The sequence below is a fragment of the Myxocyprinus asiaticus genome, chromosome 12, assembly GCF_019703515.2.
Source record: "Myxocyprinus asiaticus isolate MX2 ecotype Aquarium Trade chromosome 12, UBuf_Myxa_2, whole genome shotgun sequence".
In the NCBI taxonomy this organism is placed as follows: domain Eukaryota; kingdom Metazoa; phylum Chordata; class Actinopteri; order Cypriniformes; family Catostomidae; genus Myxocyprinus; species Myxocyprinus asiaticus.
Window position 1 is genome coordinate 8,141,152 of NC_059355.1, and position 23,913 is coordinate 8,165,064.

General features: G+C 38.8%; 1 protein-coding gene across 1 annotated transcript in view; it reads left to right on the top strand.

Annotated features, from left to right (window-relative positions):
- LOC127449179 (coiled-coil domain-containing protein 85A-like) overlaps positions 1-23,913 on the top strand; it is a 31,910-nt gene that overhangs the window by 4,241 nt on the left and 3,756 nt on the right. The window contains exons 2-3 of the mRNA XM_051712424.1: positions 1,857-2,844; positions 22,066-22,123. Coding sequence (XP_051568384.1) covers positions 1,857-2,844; positions 22,066-22,123 — 1,046 coding nt within the window. The remainder of the gene's footprint in view (positions 1-1,856; positions 2,845-22,065; positions 22,124-23,913) is intronic.

Consider the following 23,913-nt stretch of genomic DNA (forward strand, 5'->3'; position numbering starts at 1 on the left):
TTTAGAGGTTGAATTGAGCTGTTTCAGAAGACTCTGCGGTCTATTTCCTCTCACATAGTAACATCATTTCATCTCAAATTATTATTTCATGTCCATTTAATCATTTATATGTTAAGTATCTAAGTGGGATAATTTACAATCAGCTGTTCATAATCACAAAATTAATGCTTCAGGGTAATACAAGGCCCCCGTTCGCTGATAAAGAGTAGTGGTAGTTCCCCTTGTGCTAGTTCAAATATGTACCAATAGCCTAGTCAATGAATAAAAAAAAATTTGTGTTTTAAAGTATTGTAGTGAATTTTGTAAAATATTATATTACATCTTGTTTAAATTAAGTCTTTTGCAATTTGTGTGCACCTCATTTGCTATAATTAATTTGTATTTTATATATATATATATATATATATATATATATATATATATATATATATATATATATATATATATATATACAGTTGTGCTCAAAAGTTTGCATACCCTGGCAGAAATTGTGACATTTTGGCATTGATTTTGAAAATATGACTGATCATGCAAAAAAAAACTGTCTTTTATATAAGGATAGTGATCATATGAAGCCATTTATTATCACATAGTTGTTTGGCTCCTTTTTAAATCATAATGATAACAGAAATCACCCAAATGGCCCTGATCAAAAGTTTACATACCCTTGAATGTTTGGCCTTGTTACAGACACACAAGGTGACACACACAGGTTTAAATGGCAATTAAAGGTTAATTTCCCACACCTGTGGCTTTTTAAATTGCAATTAGTGTCTATGTATAAATAGTCAATAAGTTTGTTAGCTCTCACGTGGATGCACTGAGCAGGCTAGATACTGAGCCATGGGGAGCAGAAAAGAACTGTCAAAAGACCTGCGTAACAAGGTAATGGAACTTTATAAAGATGGAAAAGGATATAAAAAGATATCCAAAGCCTTGAAAATGCCAGTCAGTACTGTTCAGTCACTTATTAAGAAGTGGAACATTCGGGGATCTCTTGATATCAAGCCAAGGTCAGGTAGATCAAGAAAGATTTCAGCCACAGCTGCCAGAAGAATTGTTCGGGATACAAAGAAAAACCCAAAGGTAACCTCAGGAGAAATACAGGCTGCTCTGGAAAAAGACGGTGTGGTTGTTTCAAGGAGCACAATATGACGATACTTGAACAAAAATGAGCTGCATGGTCGAGTTGCCAGAAAGAAGCCTTTAGTGCGCCAATGCCACAAAAAAGCCCGGTCACAATATACCCAATAACACCTTGACACGCCACACAGCTTCTGGCACACTGTAATTTGGAGTGATGAGACCAAAATAGAGCTTTATGGTCACAACCATTAGCGCTATGTTTGAAGAGGGGTCAGCAAGGCCTATAGTGAAAAGAATACCATCCCATCAATCCCATAAGAAATAAAAGAAATGTGTTTTGCCTGCTCACTCATGTTTTCTTTAAAAATGGTACATATATTGCCAATTCTCCAAGGGTATGCAAACTTTTGAGCACAACTGTATATACTGTATATATATATATATATATATATATATATATACAGTATATTTATATTATATTGACCATCATCCTCCCTTGATCTGTAGACATCGTTATCACCATTGGTCGTTGAAAAATCCATTTCGGTTGACCATTAATTTGAGCAGTATTCATCGGTTTGTCATTCAATTTGTGTGGCCTCAAAACTGCCATAACCATTTATTGTAATATATAACTTTTATTTTCATTGTCTTCAAATAGCAACAACTTTTTAATACTTTTTTTTAAAACATATTGGCTTTAAATAATATTGAAGTACTGTATATTCACCGGCTCCTGGCTTTTCTTTGTGTTTCCTATGGTGACAAAGGAAGTAAACCAGAAGTTGCAAGATGACAATCGGGAACTGCGAGACCTTTGCTGTTTCCTGGATGATGACCGGCAGAAGGGCAAGCGAGTGTCACGGGAGTGGCAGCGTTTGGGCCGTTTTAGTGCCAGTGTCATGCGTAAGGAGGTGTCACTGTACCTTCAAAAGCTGACTGAGCTAGAGCGCAGGCAAGAGGAGGTGATTCGGGAGAACCTGGAGCTCAGAGAGCTTTGTGTGCTGATGGACGAGGAGAAGGGAGGCACTGGAGGAGGCCAGAGTGGGACAGGTTCTGCTGGGTGTCGGAATTCCATTGACAGCCAGAGTGGACTCCTGGTACCTGGCCTGATGCGGGATCTAGGGGATGGAAGCAGCACGTCTAGTGCAGGAAGTGGCGACAGCTCTGAGCATCCACACCATAAGCCGGCACCGTCTAGCGGAGGAACTGGGAGTTGCAGCCCGGATCTCCACAAGTCTCGTTCTGGGAAAGGAGGTGGAGGAGATCGTGGGGAGATCTCCAGCCCTGACCATCCCGTTCGACACAGAAGCACCAGCTTGGAGTACCCCTTCATACTACCCCAGCCCTGCCGCCCTCGCTGTGGCTCCATATCTGTGCCTGACCATCGGCTGATTAGAGGGCTGAGTCCAGAAAAGTACAGCCGGTCGCTGGGTCACCGGAGCCCAGAGACTCATCCAAAGCACCATCTGGCTCCAGGGCAGGCAATGAGTCCAGAGCTCTACATCCAGAGGCACAGGGGCAGCTTAGGGAGCGGACCTGGGAGCCCAGAACCTAGGCAGGTGCTGCTAGGACCATCCGAGCTCCACCATGACAAAAGTATTCTTGGAGGAGGTAGTCCTGAGATGCTGAGGCACCAGTACACCATGAGTCCTGAGCATGGAAAGTTTGGCAGCCCAGGTAGAGAGACGTCACCACGGAGACTGGCAGGAGATGAGCTGTCGCCACACCATCGGAGCATCTACAATGGCGTGAATGGTGGGTCAGACTTTCAAAGACTTACATTTATAAAAACATTTGTATTTTTATTTCTCCTTTTCAGTTTTTTAATCCCATTTTCTCCAAATTCATTATTAGCCAATAAGTAAAATATTACACATTCCACCTGTAGACCTCCATGCAATTTCTCTTACAGTAGTCTGCAACCTACAGTCAGATTGCTATAAAATTTTCAGAGGTTACTCATGATTGGCTCATCCACCCTGAAACACAGCTAATTATTTCTCTAGAGACACTAGACCTACCAATGGTATCACTCAAACCTGAGTGACTGGACATAGTATTATAGATTTCCCCAAACAGATAGTTTCCTAATTTCCACACACTGGGCCTAATTTATGAAACACAAGCACAGGTGATTTCTGTGTAAGCAGAACTCATTTCTGCAGAACGAACTCTTGTGTGGAATGGTTTTATGAATGATTCAAGAATTATAATTTCGCCTCGACACTTGTGTAAATAACTAACATGGTGTCTGCAGATGACTTCGCTAGTTTTTATTTTCTGCTTGGCTTTATTTCCAGATATTCCAGAGTTGTTGCTGTGTTTGTTTCCTTATCTTTCCATTACGACCTGCATGCAGAATTGTGCTGCAAAAGTGAGTTTTCACTGTTATGTAAAACTCTGTGATTCCCCCAATGTAGTTGTATTTGAGCATATATGCACGGACGTGAGGGACAATGTCATTATTTTAAAATGGTGTGTATAAATTGGCATAGTTTATAGTGTGTTTGTGTGGTTTTCACTTTTCCCACTATACTCCCAGAAATGTTGAATTCCGTTCCACTGTGTTGACTTGTTGGTGTGAGGTAGGGCTCCATCATTTGGAACATTTGTTATCTGGTCTGTTCCACATACATGCATGCTCAAAAACCTGTAAGAATGTTTAAACGTAATGTCGTTTTAGAATGCCCCTTTATGCAAAAGCCCTGGAATAAACTGCTTTTTTAAGTGCATGTAAATGGGGTCATTCTTAAAACGATTTAACAATCGTTTTTTTACGAACTAATTTGTTTTACCTTGTGCGACCGCTCGTACACATGCATGGACGTTGTATTTTGTCTTTGCTGTACACAATGCATATTTTAAATGAATTTAAAGCGACTGATCTCAGTTCGGAAAATTCTGGGCTGTCAGTAAATGGTTAAACTTTCAAAGTACGGAGTCATGTGACATGGCGCCGATCACAGCGGAGTATGTCTTTGGGAGAAACGCCAACAAAACTACATCTGGTAAGAAACCTAATTAAGAGTCTCTTGTTTCATCCGATATGCCATTTTTCAAATTTGAGCGATTTTTCATGAAACACCACGCTGCTAAACACAATGTACACTAATGTGTACTTTAGCGCTTTTTCCCTCAGAAATCCTATATTTACTGTGAACTATGAGAATCAATGGGTTTATCCAAAAACAGAAAAATTTAGCTTTCAGAGGCTTTATATGGGGATGAAAATAAGGTGCTAAAACAAGGTTAAGGTTGGGAAAGGAGGAGGCGGGAACCGGCTGAACAGTCAAAATAATATTTAATAAGAACTTAAACAAAAAGACACACACAACACACACACACACACACACACACACATACACCCATTGAGATTTTGTTGCCAAAGTAGAAAAAACCCCCCAAAAATATTGTAACATTACAAAGTCAAATCAAGTCAAATAATTTCAATTTGTATAGTTTTTTATTTATTTGTGCTTTTCCTAATACACTTTGTTCCAAATCAGCTTTACAGAAAGTCAGCTGTAATGTCTGTATCATCTCAAAAATATAAATAACCAACAATCCTTGAAACATAATAAACAATTTGATAAAAATATCTGACTTTCTATAGCTTGGTATTATTTAAAATTTTACAACTTAGTCATGCTGTCCACAGATGTGGACATCCAATTTTTAGGAAAACTATTTGCTCTTGAATTTTTGTTTGGTTTTGTTTTGTATGTTTATTAGGTGCTACTAGTTACAAATCAGAAATAAAAAGGAAAATGCACACAGCAGTCACGCTCTGGACTCAGGAGGTTAAAAACAAAAATTAAGAAATGTATTTTGTAATTCGTTCTGCTCGTGTTTCATGAGTGAGGCACATTCCTACGTGAACTGTCAAATAAATAAATAAATAAATAAAAATAAAACATGTACAGAATTTACGCAAAAGTTATTCTGCTCCTGGGTAGGATTGCACCAGCTGTGCATAAGGTCTCACTAAGTTGGGGCGTAAAGGTTAAACTAAGGTCTTAGTAGCTACTAGTAGGTTTGTAACTGTAAGTAGGTTTGTAACTAAAACCTGGTTTGCAACTAGTAGGTTTCTAAGTGACACCTCAGCATACACAGAAAAATTCCAGCCAAGATCAAGAGACTCTAGCAGGGTCTAAAAGCTATAAGGCTAATCCAAGTGTTATCTCTTTACATTTTTTACATGGTTACACTGCTGATTTCTTTGCTGATTCACTTTTTTAGAAAGAACACACATGCATACGCACACACTCACACTACTTCTCTTATGAAAAATTGTCAAAATCAACGTATAGGTACTAGGCAGCTATGTGAATATCCCACAGTAGCAGATAACGATTTCTACAGGAGAACATGCTGAGTAGTCTATTGTGCACACTGCGCATAAAACACTCACCTCAATGTGAAAAATGTGACCCATTTTGCATTCATTAGCTGCTAGAAATGCTGCCTTAAAATAAAATAAGAAACAAGAAAGAGTGATAACCTGTTTTAAAGGGGTCATGACATGAGGAATAATTTTTTCCCTGGATCCTTTGACATGTAAGTGGTCATTGTAATATAAAAACATACTGTGAGATTCAGAACTCAAAATTTCCTCCTCACTGCAAAAAGAGCATTTGTTGAAACCAAGCTGCCAAAGCAACCTGTCGCTACTTCCTCCACATTGTGATGTCACACTGGGGAAGACATTTGTATCTGACCACCTCCACAACAATAAATCATTGCCTACTTTACCTTATCACTTCTGTAGCCCTGCCCAGTAAAAGGCAAAGAGAGAGCAGGTCAGTCAAGAGCAGAGAGCCATTTATACAGTGGGCGCTTGCTGTCATGTCTTAAAGGAGAAGCAGCACCAAAACCAAGTGTTTCTGACAGAGGGTCAGAATGAGGGTGGAAAATTATATATATATATATATATATGACTTGGTTTTGTGCAATAAACTTTACTAATATTATAAGTGAGCCTCAAGAAACATTTTAAAATAAAAAATGCAAGTAATGACCCCTTTAAATAACTCAAAAGACCAGCTGAAAACTTGGTTTGGTTTGGTTTGCCTTATCTTTGCAGTAAGATTTGATTCATTAAGACTATAGTGGCACCTCCCTGCTGTCAGAATAATGTCCTTTCATTTGACAAGCTCAGAAGGAAATCAATAATAGTTGTTTATTAGGTAATTGCTAACAAGATGACCGTTGTTGTCGTATACTATGGTTTTGGATTTGCATTGTCCTACGTGTCTGTAATGCTGCTTTAAACATTTTTCACTGTCACAGCCTGTTGTGGTGTTGGTCCCACTGGGAAAACTGCATGTTCACTGACCCATGCACACTTCCAGATCATCCCTGTCTTCCCTTGAGGTTGTGCAAAGCAGACTCTCAACTGGTTTTACTTCAGCACCCAGATTTTACATTGGATGTACAACATAGCAAAAAAAGTGGTGACCCAACACACTACTAAGCTGTCTATCTTACAAAAATATCTCTAAAATCTAACATTGAAATGTATTACTGCATAAGCCCAACAATGTGCAAAATTATTGAGTGTTTGATTTCTAAATATCTCTTGAATTTCACACACACACACACACACACACACACACACACACAAACACATTGGTTTTGCTATCCTTATGAGGACCCTCCATAGACATAAAGATTTTTATACTGTATGAACTATAGATTCTATCCCCTAACCCTAACCCTACCCCTAAACATAACCCTCACAGAAAACGTTCTGCATTTTTACATTTTCAATAAAATATCGTTTAATATGCCATTTCCCTTGTGGGGACCGCTGGCTGGTCTCAGGTTTTACTATCCTTGTGGGGACATTTGGTCCCCACAATGGAGGTTAAACCTGTACACACACACACACACACACACTCACACACACACACACAAAATGCGGTTGGTTTTAACCAGACATTTAGTTGATTGTTGGCTCTTTTTACACGGTGTTGCACTAGGTAGCTCCCCCCACCGTGAAATTGAATTGGTCCAAAATCACGCTCCACATAACAATACATTAAACATCAAATATTTCCTGATTGGCACATAGCACAATAGTTTCGCTTTTAGTATGGACAGACAAATGATCTGTCACTGGAAAAAGGCTACTTGGTTAGGACAGTCTTATATCACAATTCGTGACATAAGTGCTTTGGTTGTGATGGAAGTATATTAATGACAAATGTCTTTGAAACAAACAAGCACTAACTGAAATATAAATGCATTGCATTAACAGTGCTTGCATTTTTGGGGGATGCTGTTTCTTATGGTTGTATATTTATGCTGTGAATATTTCAATTGAAACCATTTCGAACAAAGTTTCATCATTAAGAATTCAATAATAAATATTCACCTTCCAAATTTCAGTTCCAAAAAATACAGTTTTCATTATATGAAAGGTAATATTTGGTACATTAATTTTGCTTTGCAAAATTGCCTGTAAAAATTAAGTGGTTCAAATTCAGTTGGAAATTCAACCTTGTACATCATTGCAGGAAAATATTTATTATTGAATATTTCATGAGGAAATTTTGTGTGAAATGATTTCAGTTGAAATATTCACCACTTAAATATACAACCATATGAAATTGCATCCCCCAAAAATGCAAGCACTGTTAATGGAATGTGTTTATTTTTCAGTTAGTGCAATTCAGCATGATTTTTGTTTCAAAGACATTTGTCATTAATATCCTTCCATAGGGTTGTCTGTTTGCAGAAAATTGTGATTAAAGGGATAGTTTACCCAAAAATGAAAATTCTCTCATAATTTACTCATCCTCATGATATCTCAGGTGTGCTTAACTTTCTTTCTTCACCAGAACACATTTGAAGAAAAATAGAAATATATCTTAGTAGGTCCATAAAATGCAAGCGAATGACATTTCTCTTTTGAAGGTCCAAAAATCACAGACAGTCAGCATAAACTGCATCCATACGACACCAGTTGTTAAATTAATGTCTTCTAAAGTGACACGGTTGCTTTTGGTGTGAAAAGATAAATATTTAAGTAGTTTTTTAAACTCGAAATCATGCTTCCAGTCGGCAGCGGTACGCACATGTGACGTAATCGCAATGGCATTTGAAATACACGAGAACTGACGCACGTGTGTCACAGCCGGAAGAGCAGTGCTGTTTACAAGTGAGAAGGAGGAACACTGTAGGTTGATTTTGGTTTATATCTGTTATTATCTGTTTCTTTACACACAATGGTGCATTTGTGTGCTTCTCCTGGATGTCTCAACTGAGTGGAGAACGTGAGATTACCTCGATATCCATGGCAACGTGAATACATCACGCGAGAGACTCCACCCTCTCCTGAAGCGTTGGATTATAGTTAAAAAGTACTTAAATATTGATCTTTTTCACACCAAAAGCGATCGTTTCACTTTAGAAGACATTCATTTAACAGCTGGTGTTGTATGGATGACATTTATGCTGACTGTCTGTGATTTTTAGGCCTTCAAAAGATAAATCGCCATTCACTTGCATTTTAAGGATCTACTGAGCTAAGAAATTTTTATATTTTTCTTCAAATGTGTTCTGCTGAAGAAAGAAAATCATACACACCTGGGATATCATGACAGTGAGTGAATAATGAGAGAATTTTCATTTTTGGGTGAACTATCCTTTTAATATACTTACTGTATCCAAACTCATGTATTGAAAGAAACTGCATTGTGTAGCTGTACGTGCAGTCGCTAAAAATTATAAATGTAGTACTTGTTTTGGGAATTAAACTTGTGCATAGCTGTAGTAATGTATTGCAGTTGAACTGAAGCTCTGGATAATCCTATAAAAGGTTTTCAGAGAATTATAATTTTTCTGCTTCCTTAGCATTTGACCCTTATTTAAAAAGCCAAATCACATGCTTATAAACATCACAGTGGGTTTAGTCAACAAAGTTCAGATAAATGAGCATCTAAATAATGCTGTCTTGGTACAATCACTTTATTTCATTCTCAGAAAACCAAAATGAAAACAAACACCTCTTGACCTCCCCCAAACTAATCTCTATGCTGTATTTGGTTGTTAGTTTTTTTTCTTTTTTCTGGTTAAGATGCAGGGCGGATTTATTTTGTCTTTGTATGGTAATCACATTGTGTAGTAGCTAATGCTGTCAGCCCTTGCTGGAAATTTGGTTGTTGGTTTTGGATTTTACATGAAAGCTGTTTTTATACTGGAAGGTTGAGGCTATACAGAGCTGACAACATCTGTCAATATTCAGCTTTAAGCTGAAGAAAACATATCTGGAAAAAGAACGTCCACATCGTAGAATATTATAATGAATGCATTGTTGTGTAGCAGGGCTCAACATTACAGATTTTGTTTTCTACTGGTGAGTTGTCCGGCCAGTTGTTCAGATTTTTTGTTTTGCAAAAAACAAAAAAATGTATATGTGTTAGAAAAATATAGTTATATTTCATATTAAATTTTGCACATTTTTATGCACAATTTTAATTTAAAATGTATAATGTAATGCAATGACAGCTATAAATGTATGATTTGCAACCTAACTGATGTTTCCCAGTCATTCTTGCTTTATGTCAGCCAGCTAGATAATGGTTTCTAGCATTCCAAATCATGAATCATGTGCTATGTATGCATATCTAAACCCCTCTGCTTAACTGAATAATTCCTCCAACATTGGAATTTCTTTCATTATTTACTCACCCTCATGTCGTTCCAAACCTGCATGCTGTTATTTTTTTCCATTGGAAATGTATTTATTTATTTATTTTTTTAAGAATCTTTACACAGCTCTTGCCATGCAACAACTCTAAAAGGACAAAATGTGCTATTTTTAAAATCTTTCAGTTAAAAAAGGTGCAATTTGTTTTTTAACTGAATTGCAAATTACATTTAATAGCTTTTGTGAAGGGGAAGTTAATCAGTGAAACTTCTGCAGGCATCTTTTTCTTGCACAAAGAACTCGTATGTCTTCAGAGGACTAGCGCACAAGTCGTATGCATAAAGAACGACATGAGGAAGAGTACTTGGTGACAAAAAATGTGTTTTTGTGTGAACTGCTCCTTAAAATGTGCAGTGAAAATCTTAAAACTCAGGAGCATGTGAGATTTCTCTCACAGCTATTTTCACTTCAGTTTAAACCGTGGCAAATCCGAGACCTTCCTAATACCACAGATAAGAGCGAGGCTTTTAAAGCGGAGACAAAGGGGCCATTACACAACTGGTGAAATAAAAGCCATTTCCTGATAATACAGAAGTCAGACCTCTTCAAACTCAAACTCTTCTGCCCCCGGGGAAGCTGGTGGTTTAGGCAGACCTGTATCTCGTTTGCTGTGTGTGTGTGTGTCAGTGTAAATGCTGTTTTGTGTGCTCTCTTAGGTGACCTTCGGAGACACCCCCCTCTGACTTGCGCTCTAAATTTAGTCCCGAAGTGGCCGGCATTCTCACTGTTACTGTTTACTTCCACACGTACAGCAATTATCTTTCCTCCACTTCCTCTAAACCAAAATCTCACAAGTGTCCAGCTCACACTAAATGGTGTGAGTGAATGATCAATAACTCACTCTATCCAAATTAGTGACACTGGACAGGTGGTAATACACTGTTACAGATAGAAAGTTGTATTTTATTGCTTTACATTTAATTTTATTGTTTTAAATAGTTTTTTATTTTATTTATTTTTTTACTTTTTATTGTTTATTTTACTTTATGAGATGCGATGAGCTCTAACCACCTAACCATCACATTTGAGTTATACCCAAAAGAAAAAGGCTGAAATAATGAGGTGAACAAAAAATGTAACACTAATAAAGTACGTACAACATATAATAATGGGGAGGGAAATTGAAAAAGAATGATCAGAATGTGAAATTAATGCAACAATGTTTGTGGTCTACCCTAGCAGCACTAAATATATGAAAAGGTTTCAATTTGAGCAGTGGCATGTTATGTAGATTAAAAAAAATAAAAAAAATAATACAGGATCTGGCAAGTGAGAAAATATGGAATAATTCTTACCCTGTGTACTATATTTGAGCATTTTTGTTTCCCTGGGAAAGAATATTACAGTGAGCTCTTAGTCATGGGTCCCCTAAAGATGGGCTCAGTTGCAGGATGTTGAGTCATGGCATTATGAAAGGAAGGAGAGTTTCTATGAAAAACTCTGCTTTGCTGCTCTGTCCCCACATGTGTTGCTTTAAAAGAGGACTATGTCATTTGTTTTCCATTAAAAAAGGTTTTACTCTTTAAAGTTCCCCCAAAATTGTATATTCTGCTATCATTTCTTCACCCTCATGTTGTTCCAAACCTGTATGACTTTCTTTCTTATGCGGAAAACAAAAGGGAAAACATTTTTTTCAATACATTTGCAGTTAAACGTGACTTTAAAGCTTTGAAAAGGACCCAAAAGATCATGGAAGCGTCATATTCCAAGTCATCTGAAGGTATAAGATTTTATCATTTATATAAGAAATTTTAATTATTGTACAATGAAAAACCTTGACTTCCACATTTGCGTGTTCATGAGTGCATGAGAGAAGCTCGTTCACAATGGCTTGTGCTTAAACCTCACTAAAGCAAAAACAGTTCTTGCATGAACAATGCAAGTTCCGTCGCAAATACATAAACTAGCTTCTCTCATGGGTTGTTTCTCACCAAAGCCTGTTGTGTGCCTTCAGAAGATCTGAAATATGACATACACATGAGTCGCATGAACTGCTTTTATGAAACTTTTTTTCTGCTTGTAAACTTTTTATTGAGTCACTATTAACAGCCATTGTATGGAAATCAGTGAACGGTACATCCTTTAAAATTCTTTGTTCCGCATAATAAAAAAAGAGATACAGATTTGGACTTTTAGGACAAAGCTATCACATATGCACTAAAAGCAATAAAATTACTATTTTGATTTCATGGGGTCTTTTAAGTGTTTTATAACACAAGTAGAACCTCATATGTCATTGTTATTGATGCAGATGTTGATCAAATGACAAACTAAGACAGGGGGCCCTATTTTAAGAGTGCTAGTGCTAAGCGCAGCATTGTGCCATAAGTCATAAGCGCAAAGTCAATGGGCATGTCCATAAAATTTTGGTATTTTCGTGCAAGAATGCACAAAGTCTAGGCGCATGTGGGTTTGTTGAAATCGCGTGCACAACGTGCTAATGGGCTGGGTCAAGTGCAATGTAAATCAGAGGTTCTTCTCCCGTTATTGCACCATCTGCATCCTATCACATAGTCCATTCCCTGTCTAACACCAGCGATATAAACAAAGACAGCACATTCATAAGATGTTGATAGTGTAAATGGACTGTATGCAATGAATCAGAATGATAGAAATATGGACACGCTCCTTTTATATGCTTCGAAAATGTTATTCTCATAAGGATTTGGATGTACGGATGTACTTTGCAGTGACTTAAAAATCACTCTGACAACATGTGGAAAAATACCAATACAAAGTAGATCATAAATTCAATTTTAAATATAAACATAATGATAATAATTGAAAAATAAACCATGTCCTATCTCATAAAAAGACAGCAACAACTCTGATCTTCAGGGACATAATTTGATGTTCTACTAGATTTTCAGAATTTGGACATGGACTTTATTACCACCTGCTGGTGGAATCTCCAGACTGCAAAGCAGGAACTGAGTTTGGACTTTGCGCTGAAAACAAACCTACTTTTGAAACATCTTAGCGCAATTACCTATTTCTCAGGAAAATAACAAATTGCGCTTTGCGCTACATCAACATACAATATACCCACAGTTTGCGCGCATACACTCACAGATAGCGCAAACACTCCCACCAACTGCCACTTGTGCTTTGCATTGGCACAAAAATTGCACTTAGAATTAGCGCTTTCACGAAAATTGGAAAAGACATAGTGCATGGTCGTTGTGCATAGCGTTGCGCTTTGCACACTAATGAAAATAGAGCCCAAGATCAGTGTTTTATAACAGAGTATAAACCTACTTGAAATGATCCCTTTTATAATAAAATTACACTACAAATATGATGCAGGCAGATGTCCTTGTCTTAAAGTGGTGAGCATTAAAATGTGCATAGCTGTAGTGAGAAAGCTTACATCACAAGGATGTTTACTGACGCCAGTCTATTTATAACTTTATTTATTATATTATATTTTTTTCTGCATAATTCATAGGAAAGCAACTAGATTCCCTCCTCCATCACCACAGAGCTTAAGCATTCCTTTGATCTCTGAAAATATAGGGCATTCTCATGTAATCCCTGTTTTACATGAATGGAAACATGTGTAATTCGTTCTGCATGAGTGGCACAGTAGATGTGTTTGTGTCTGTTAGAGAGAAAGAGACAGAGATGTTCATCCTTACAGAACTTTTGAACATGAATCAATATAAGATCACAGATCTCTGCCTTCGCACTGCCTCTCAGGATGGACTGCATCATGCATGTGACAAATCTAAGAATTTAGTGTACCCACATGAACAAGAGCTCTCAGTGCAGATTGATGGCTATAGGCTACTAGGCTAATAGCTACATGAGGTCTTAAAAGCCTACACAATGCAATTTCAATATTCAAGCTCAAGAGCAAAATGCATACTTAGGATATTACAGTACTGTGAAGTAAAGGGGCTGGTTTACCCGTCTCTTCAGAAGCTTAGTATAATATTTTTTAAAGGTTGCAAAATTATATTACTTGCCGGTTTACACATATCGCAGCAGTTCCAATCTGAAATGTCCACTGAGTGGCTCTAAAAGTGAGTTAAATTTTCTCTCAAACAGAACAACAAAACCTACCTACCTCCCAACCCTAAACCTTAAAGCTGAAGTATGTAGTTTCTGTGCCACCAAATGGAATTTCAAAAATAAATTTTGTTTTCAAAAGACATAGTCCCGCCTCCAACTCACGCCATTGGTTGTGTAATGTTGTTGGGGCGGGTCTAAGCGGGGCACTCTAAACAAACACAGGAATTTTCAAAGCACCATAGAGAAAGAATACGTACAGTTTTTGAGAAATTAACCTATGAATGGTTTACTTTTAGTTGTCTCTGCATTTTAAGCTGGGATAGAAGAAAATATTTTAACACAGAAAAAGTTACATACTTCAGCTTTAAACCAAAACCTAACCGATAGTGTCATATAAGCAAATGTGAGATTAAAAACGCAGTTGACCCTTCACTAAGCCCCCCCTTAAAAACGTTTCTGTCCAATCCTGCCGCCATTACTCTGACACGTGTTAGCTATTTTCCAATGAGAGTCTATGGAAATAATGTGTGTTTGAGTACTTTTAAGTGGGATTTTATCAAAATAATAATAAAAAAATGTCAAACACATTGTTGCCGGGTCTTTTGTAATGGTGACACGAGTTACCCTGAGAGAATACACGCAGTGTTTTTCCTTTCTTTTCTTAAAATAATCTTTAAATAAATCCAGAGAAGAGCATGTTATGGATTAAACTGTGCCAGCTCTCATTCCCAAATAAACATATAACATCTCCAGTGACACCTACCTTTGCTCCAAGGTAAATTAAAGCTAAAAACTGAACGTTAATTCATTTATGTATTGATTATAATCATAGTAAAAGCGATAGTAAATAAACAGTTCACAGCATTAAAATGAGTGTGTTATGAACACATAAACAGCTCTGTTCACTTACGCTGTTATTAGATGTATAATCGCTATTTAATTAAGTTTTTCTCTTTTCAAGTGACTGTAATAATCGTTTGCCTTGATTCTGATTCACAGTCTCCACAGTTTTTAATCAAATTACTGTGTAATTTAACTATTTATTTTACACAAAACCTCACATAAATTTGTATTACAGTGTCACTCTTCATACCAGCCCATGTTAAAATATTATCCATCTCGTTTATGAGAATATTTTGCCTGAAACCGCATAGTTCACGGCAGTCTCCTATTCATTCCAATGGGGAGTTCTGCAGAGTTTGTCAGAGCAAGCAAATGTAACTAAGAGGGGCAGAGCTTAGCGAAGGGTCAATTGCTGAAGCAATCATGTCATTTTGTGGTGCTTCTGTGGCACTTTTGGCTCAGGTGTCAACTCACGTTCTCTTCAGGACTTGTATCCTGGTTTTCCATCGCAGCAAGAGCAATGCTCTATCAGTTGAGCTACTTTGCAATTTGATTGTATTTGAACAGGGTTGTAAATGTTGTTGAATATGCATGAGTCATGCACTATAGTTAAATTGTTTGGATGTCATAAGATAGCATTATGTGAGGAACAGAGAGAAAAGTATGTATTTATATACTGATAATCTGTTGTCGTTCACGTGATTTGTGTGAAAGTGCATAAAAGTAATTGTTGTTGTAACATCTCTAGAGTTCATTTCACCAGGAAACTGTCACGATACTTACAATGAGCCATGTAAAAATAATTTTGAAAAAATGTAGGAATATTAACATGATTCTACGAGACAAGGTTTGTTAATCCATGTCTCTGTCTTGTATGAGTAATATTGGGAATGCTTGTTTTTGAATTTGTTTCATCACCAAATATTGATCGGATGCTTATCCTTGATCATTCTTTGAGCATCTGAGGAGACGACACTTAAACCTGCTGTTTCAAATCTCTCTTTTGTTCCCACATTGTTTCATGTTTAATCTGCGTGCACATTGTGAAAGGCAGATAAACAGGCTAGCATGTCTGTTAAAGCCTTCTAAAATCTTTTTTAGAAGTCCACTGACTGGCATGAATCTTTAATGGCTGACTGCATGTGCACGCCTGCATCAAATGTGATAATGAGATGAATCAAGATGAAAAAACAGAAGCAGTATGCTGGATCAGTGAATGAAATGTCCAGCACTATTGATGCAGGCTTAATGGATGCAAGCCATTAATGTGTCATCACTCTAATCTGAATGAATATCCAATGACTTGAACATGACTTGAGAGTGCTGGAAAGCTGGCTAACCTCTGATTAGTCTGCCAATAAAAGGTGCTCGTATACATGTTGCCTGATAAATTTTTTCCTAGTTGGAACAGTCTATGGGGGAATTCACAAGACTGAACTGTGCCCACTGATAGTTAATGTGCACACTTTGATTTAGCACTTGATAAACTAAAGGAATTGTGCCAATCAAGTATCCCAAATTAGGTAACAGCACAAACACGGCCAAAAAAACAGCGATCTGTGCTTTCCGAAATCCGAAACACTGCCCCCAGTGGCCAAAGCGGTAAGTTTTGTTGGGTGTATGGGCACGTGTGAGTTCTATTTTCTGGGTGAAGTGTCCACGGAGGGGCGCCAAAAATGAGTTGTGAAGCAAGTTGTTTTCAGCCATACAGGCTTTAATACAGTGAAGAGGAATGCATATTTTATGAACTGTACCCCCAACCCAAACGCTAAGCCTAAACTTAACTATCAGTGGAGTAAAAATGTAATGTTAGAAGGAAAATTGCATCCACTGAATTGCACTCATCAGTGATGATGTGAACACGATTACTTTTTGGTTTTCACTCCCACACTTCTGACACGACATGCTTCCAGTTGCAGCACAGAGGAAGGTAAATGGGGCTGATCCTAGGCTACCAGAACTCTCGGAAACAGCATGCTGACTTTCCATGTTATCATGTTAAGCTGTCATACACTGACCTTGTCTTCATCATTTGATCGTCTTTTGATGAATGACTGCTGCCATGATCAATAAAAATGAACATAATTTATCTTTTAACCTTGTGCGACCCCACGTCCACATGTGTGGATGTTGTATTTTGGCTTCGCTATATGCAAGGCATAATTTAAATGAATTAAAAACGACTTAATACTGTTCGCGAGACTCTTCACTGTCACTTAAGGGTTAAACTTCTGTGGCACTGCATCACGTGACACAACAGCATGACGTTGATTTCCAGGAAGCGCTACTACTGGCTCAGAACCAACAAAAGTGCCTCTGGAAAGAAACCTCTTTAAGTTTTTTTATTGTAACCTGTTTGGTTGTAAAGAGTAGCGTCTCTAGTTTCGTGTCATATGCCGCTTTAAAAAATCCATTCATTTTGTGCACATCAGTGCGCTGAAAGATGAAGTCCACTGTGAAAGCTTGTGATTCGTGGGCAATGGAGGAGTCAGGAGACAGCGAACAGTTAAGTTCAGTCTCTTTATTTTTATACAGGGTCACACTGACACGGCTTATAGCCAACTCAAAAAGGGGACAATATTGTAGCTCTGCTTGCAGCTCGTCCCTGGTACTCTCTCTCCCCGCTCTGGCGCCCTGGCGTGCCTTTTCAGATCTCCCTCCACCATCACTATAATCAGAGACAGGTGTTAGAGTAATCATAACCCAGGTGACGATCATTACCGCTCTCCCTCTCCCGCAGACCGACACATGACCACGCCCCCCATGCCACATACCCCCAACGCGACTGAGGCCGGGGAAACATTTGGCCTGCCTACTCCCCCCCCCATTTCTGGAGAGAAAGTCAGCCACAACCATCTGCGCCCCTGGTCTGTGGACCACCTCGAATTTAAAGGGCTGAAGAGTCAGATACCAACGGGTGATCCACGCGTTAGTATCCTTCATGTGGTGGAGCCACTGCAGAGGAGCGTGATCGGAACAGAGGGTGAAGGCCCTCCCCAGCAGGTAGTAGCGGAAGGTAAGAACAGCCCACTTAATCGCAAGACACTCCTTCTCGATGGTACTATACTTTGTCTCCCTGAAGAAGAGCTTGTGACTAATAAATAGCACTGGCCATTCCTCCCCTCCCACCTCCTGTGACAGCACTGTGCCCAGCCCCCTGTCAGATGCATCAGTCTGCAAAATAAAGGGGAGAGAGAAGTCAGGTGCATGTAAAAGTGGCCCCCCCACAAAGTGTGGACTTTATCTTAAGGAAAGCCTGTTGGCACGACTCTGTCCACTGGACCGGATCGGGAGCCCCCTTTTTAGTAAGGTCAGTCAGTGGGCTGGTGACATCAGAATAGCTAGGCACAAATCTCCGGTAGTAGCCAGCCAACCCCAAAAACTGCCTTACCTGCTTTTTGGTCTTGGTGCCGGGCAGGCTGCGATCACTGTGGTTTTGTTAACCTGTGGACGCACCTGCCCGTGACCCAAGTGGAACCCCAGATACCTAACTTCCACTTGCCCAATTGCTCACTTCTTCGGGTTGGCCGTGAGTCCCGCCTGCCGCAGTGCTGTCAGGACAGCCCTCAGATGTTACATATACTGCTGCCAGTCATTACTATAAATGATAATATCCTCCAGATATGTGGCGGCATATGCTGTGTGCGGTCTGTGGATCTTGTCTATAAGGTGCTGAAATGTAGCAGGGGCTCCGAACAAACCGAATGGAAATGTCACGAATTGGTGTAATCTGAACGGTGTAGAAAAAGACGTTTTTTTCTCAGCATATTGGAGTTAAAGAGATCTGCCAATAACCCTTTGTTAAGTCCAGTGTCGAGTAAAATTGAGCCGTGCCCAACCGATCGAGTAACCCGTCAATTCACGGCACTGGATTAGCATCAATGTCTGTAAGCTGTGACAGTGAGTGGTAGTCTCCGCTAGGGTGAATGAACTTGGTTTGGGAGTCACCTCCGGCCTGAGATCCGCCCTCTCCAGAACTACTGTCGCCAAGGCTACAGGCACTGCCTCCCTCCATGGTTTGAGGAGGTTGAGGTGGTAGATTTGACGTGCCCCTATCATATCCGTTCGCTTAACCTCATAATCGAGATCTCCAACTCATCGTGTGACCTCAAAGGGTCCTTGCCACTTGGCGAGTAATTTGGAGCTCGAAGTGGGCAGGAATACAAGCACTTTATCTCTCTGTGTGAATTCCCGTAGTCGAGTGCCCCTGTCATACAGTCAGTGTTGACGTTCTAGTGCTTGGAGCAAATTCTCCTGTGTTACCTGCCCCAAAGTGTGGAGTTTTTCTCCAAGGTCAAAAACGTTGAATTTGGTTTTTGCTATTCAAAGTTCCTTCCTCCCAAGCTTCCCATATGATGTCGAGCACACCACGCGGCCGATGCCCATACAGTAGCTTGAATGGGGAAAACCCTGTGGAGGCTTGCGGGACATCTCGTACCGCAAACAACAGGGGTTCAAGCCACTTATTCCAATTTTTAGCATCTTCGTGTACAAACTTACGAATCCTGTTTTTCAAGGTCTTATTAAATCGTTCGACCAACCCGTCGGTTTGCGGGTGATAAACACTGGTGCAAATGCCACCATGTAGTCCTCTGCCAGCTGGATGGCCTCCTCCAGTGACGCCGGGCGGTGGCACTGGACCCACTCGGACATTCCTCGCAGAAGCTGGCTGACGAACTGCTCCAGTACCACCAGGTCGGCTACATCCACGACGCCACGGGTTCCCTCCGCCAGCAACCATTTCCGGCAGGCATCCCGGAGCTTCTGAGTAAAAGCGAACAGGCAGCGTGCTTCCCGAAACTCAGCAACCGAAAGAGCTGATGGCTTTGTTCGGGGCTACGACCAACCCGTTGCTGAATGGCCTTCTTTAGATGCTGATAATTGAGGAGGTTGACGGCGGGCTATAGACGGGCTGGCCTCTGGTCAGGAGGCCACTTCCAGACCTCCGCTGTCTTCTCAAAGAGGTCCAGAAAGGCCTCCGGGTCATCGTCCAGCCCCATCTTCATTAGGGCTTCGGGTGGGGTGGGTTCCGAGGAGGTTACAGGGCCAGCCTCCTCTCTGGTGATCAGGCTCCGGAGCACCTGCCGGTCCTCCGCTTGTGCCTGGAGCAGCACATGGAAACGTTGTTCCTACTCCAGGCGTACGTCCATGAGGGCCTGGTGTTGAGTCTGCTGGATACTGGCGAGGGTTTTGAAGACTTCGCCCAACGGTGAGGACTCCATAATGCCGTACTCCTCCAATCCCGGGTTTCGGCACCACTGTGAAAGCTCTTGATTCGTGGGCAATGGAGGAGTCAGGAGACAGCCACATCCACATATGTGGAAATTAGGACCGCATTCCCTCAAAAGTTGAAAAAACATTATATTTATTTTGAATACAACATTAACACATCTGTGGGTCAATTCGCTTTATTTGAATATAAACTGTGTTATTGTTTTATTTTTTAAATCACTGTACAATACGGTTCTATTCATTAACATTAGTAAAGGCATTCCTATATATTTACTATGCATCTTCACATTGAGAATAAATGTATTCATGCTAAAGCTGAAAAATTAAACTTTCAGAGGCTTTATATGGAGTTAGGATGAAAATAAAATGCATTTCTAACTGTTCTGAGAACAGTGCAGACAGACAGCATACTGGAGGTTAAGTCATTCACTAAATAGAGAGCAAGGGAGAAAAGGTGCATCCTATAGCTTTCTAAGAAGTGCATTCACTCCTAAAATCTGACCAAAAGTTAAGTTTCAGATTGCAGATGATGTTTGGACCGCTCAACATGTTTGGCAGACAAGGGATAATGATAATCAGTACATAGCAAAATTTTATTTAAAAATGGTTGGCAGTGATTTCATGATGCTGGCCATTACTTTTAATAAGAATTATTAATTCAGCTCTGTAAAAAAATCAGCTGTAATGTCAGTAGCGTCTCAAAAACATGAATAACCAACACTCCTGGACACATCATAAACTATTTGATGAAAAAAACATGACTTTCTATAGCTTGGTATTACTTAAAATTTCACAACTTAGTCCTGCTGTCCACATATGTGGACATCAATTTTTAGGATAACTATTTGCTATAGAAAAAAAAAAAAAAAAAAAAAAATATATATATATATATATATATATATATATATATATATATATATATATATTGCTTGTTTAACAGGTGCTACTAGTTACAAATCAAAAAAGGAAATGGAAAATGCACACAGCAGTCACGTGGGGGTCTCAGGAGGTTAAAAAAAATTATGCTAATGTAAAATAATCTTAATTTCGGCAGGCAAATTGTGCAGACCATTGTAAAAAAATTGCATCTACTGTATAACAAGACTACTTTACAAAGACAGGAGGCATGAAGAATGACAATAGTTATGATTTTTATTTTTATTTATTTTTTTGTGCAAAAAAACATAATATTACAAAATCAACTTGCGAATAACGCAATGTTTCCATCCCTATGTTGAAGAGAACAAAATTGTTACTTCCGGGGAAACTGGCACTAAAGTTACGTCGTAGTCACTGGGGATACCACTGTGGCTTTTTTGTTCAATGAAATAAATTACTTTCTGTTTTGGTGTTTCCATCTAGCATTTTGTTGTTGTTGTACTAACCCAACCCAATATTGCATAAAAATTCATTGATGGAAACCCATCTTATGACTTCATTTATGTATGCCTGGCACAGCACTATATCTATAAAGCACAGATTGCACCGGGTTTAACTGGATTCCAGGTTGTTAGTGAAAAAGATGCTGAAATCTTGTGCGTAAAAGTGGTGCAACTGTTTATTTAATTTTCCCCTGAGAATGTAGACGCAACACTGTGAAATAGCATCTATGCTTTTACTCTGACAGATTATACCCTTCACCCTTCAGTTTCTCTGGGAAAGACTGTCACCATGTATGCCTATCTGTGTGTGTATCTGGTTTGATGGGATGGCATATGGGAAAAGCAGACAGGTTCACAGTTGGTTAGTGTCGGCAGGCACGCAGGAGAAAATGTTGGTGCCAGGCTCAGTAAAGCAGGTAAATAGGAAGGTCTGCCTTTTGGTCCCTGGAGTGCTACTAAACCTTATGACATTTAAAAAGAGAAATAACTGCTCAAGCACTGTGAGGCTGGGGAATAAATTATGTCTGGAGCCAGTGCTTCCTTTAAACCACTACTGTAACACTTCCTGTAAAAGTCAACATGAAACATTGTCCATAACCCATTTTACTTTCGTAATGTGACATATTTCCAAGTGAAATCAGCAAGCAGGGCTGTAATACCTGGAGCAAGTTATTCATAAATTGTGCACGATAAAACCAAGAACATGCTTTAAGAAAGTGAAATGAGCTGTTATTATAACGAAATTGGCAGACTATTCTCTGTTTCACAAACATTCTACATTTTTCTTCACAGCTTTGATATCAGCAGGCTGCTGCAGCAACAACTGCAGGAATGTGAAGATCTGGGACAGGTGAGTTCTGCACTATTATTTTCTGCATACTTTCCGCAAATTCGCCACTGATTATTTTCATATGGAAATTAACTTGTGGCAAATTGTCTATTGTTGCCAAAGGTACGCTACAGCTTCACTACTACCAGTGAAGAGTTGCAAACTTCTGGCAAACATTTACAGCGAATCACAAGCTCACTTGCATGTGAAAATAATGAGTGGCTATTTAGTTTGTGGCTAGTTTGCCAGAAGTCTAGATTTTTTTTGTGAAGGAATACAAAACCCAGAATGCATCACAATGAGCACAGTGAAGTATATTTTTGCAGTACTGAAAAGTATCAATGGAAAATTGTTTCATCTTAATTAATTACCCAATATTTTGTGTGCTACGATTTTTTTTGGGCTTGGAGTTTCAAATTGTTAGCTTAGCAACATGCTAACATCAAAATCTATTGAAACCAACTATAACTGTCATGCTGTGTTCCATTCAACTTGAAAAGCCATACTTTCCAACTTCCTACTTAGAAAAAAATTAAAACTGAACACCAATTAAAGCCATTTTTGAAACTTCAGAAATCCACGGCTCTGATTTCGCCAAGTGGGACATCACGCATCACGCGAACATGGTAACACCCTGGGAGAGGATTAACAACACATACATATAATGAAAAATATGAACTTTCAAGCAAATATTATACATCAATAAGTTAACTTTGAATGATTTTGTTTATCCAGTTTGGTTGCCAGAAGACTAATTTGTTGACAGTCAAACACCTTAGCTAACAGCACCATTGCCATTTTGCTGATCTCAGGGACACTGCAAAATATTTTTCTCTTAATCAGTATTTTTTGTCTTGTTTCCAGTAAAAATAGCAAAACTACATAATAAAACAAACACACTCAAAATGTGTGTGTTTTATATATTGAAATTGTATTTTGTATTTTTTTTCTTTCCTTAAAGGATTATTCCGGGTTTAATACAAGTTAAGGGCAATCGACAGCATTTGTGGCATGATATTGATTACCACAAATATTTATTTTGACTTGACAAAAATCTGGGTTACAGTGAGGCACTTACAATGGAAGTGAATGGGGGACAATTTTTTAACATTAAAATACTCACTTTTTTAAAAGTATAGCCACAAGACGTTAACAATTTGCATATTACCATGATTTTAGTGTGATAAAATAACTTACTAACCTATTGTGTGCAAAGTTATAGCCACTTTTACAACTTCGTTGCCTTGACGATGTACTGTCAACAAACCCTAAAACCTAAAATGACTGTAAAAAAGACGTTTTCAATAGGGGTGTGCTGATTCGCTCTGACAATGCTTAGATTCAATTATGATTCTCTATCTAAATATTACGATGTATATGATCCAGGTTTTAATGGAGCAGGGTCATAGAATGAAAAACTCTGTATTAGTAGCATGTAAAGACCACAGTAAAGGTAGTTTGCGATTTGAAATTCAGGCTTCAGCTAGATATAAATCCGCTATGCGCTGTGGTAGACATGTAAATAATGTTGCATTTTATTCTTCATGATTTGTGAATTCGTATGACATCATCCTCCACTCCACAGTCGGTCATTTAAATTTAACGACTCTTCATTTTCTAATCCAAATAGCTCCAAAAGTTGAACACCGAGAAGACTGAAACCACTCTCATCTTGACCAGTCTGATTTGTGAATTTTCACAGCAGTTTGTTTTCCTGTCGGGAAGGTGAAAAATAAGCGCGCTTCACTTTTAACGGCTATTTCCAGCAAACACGCAGTCTGGGTTCATGCAAATTCACTTGTATTAGATAA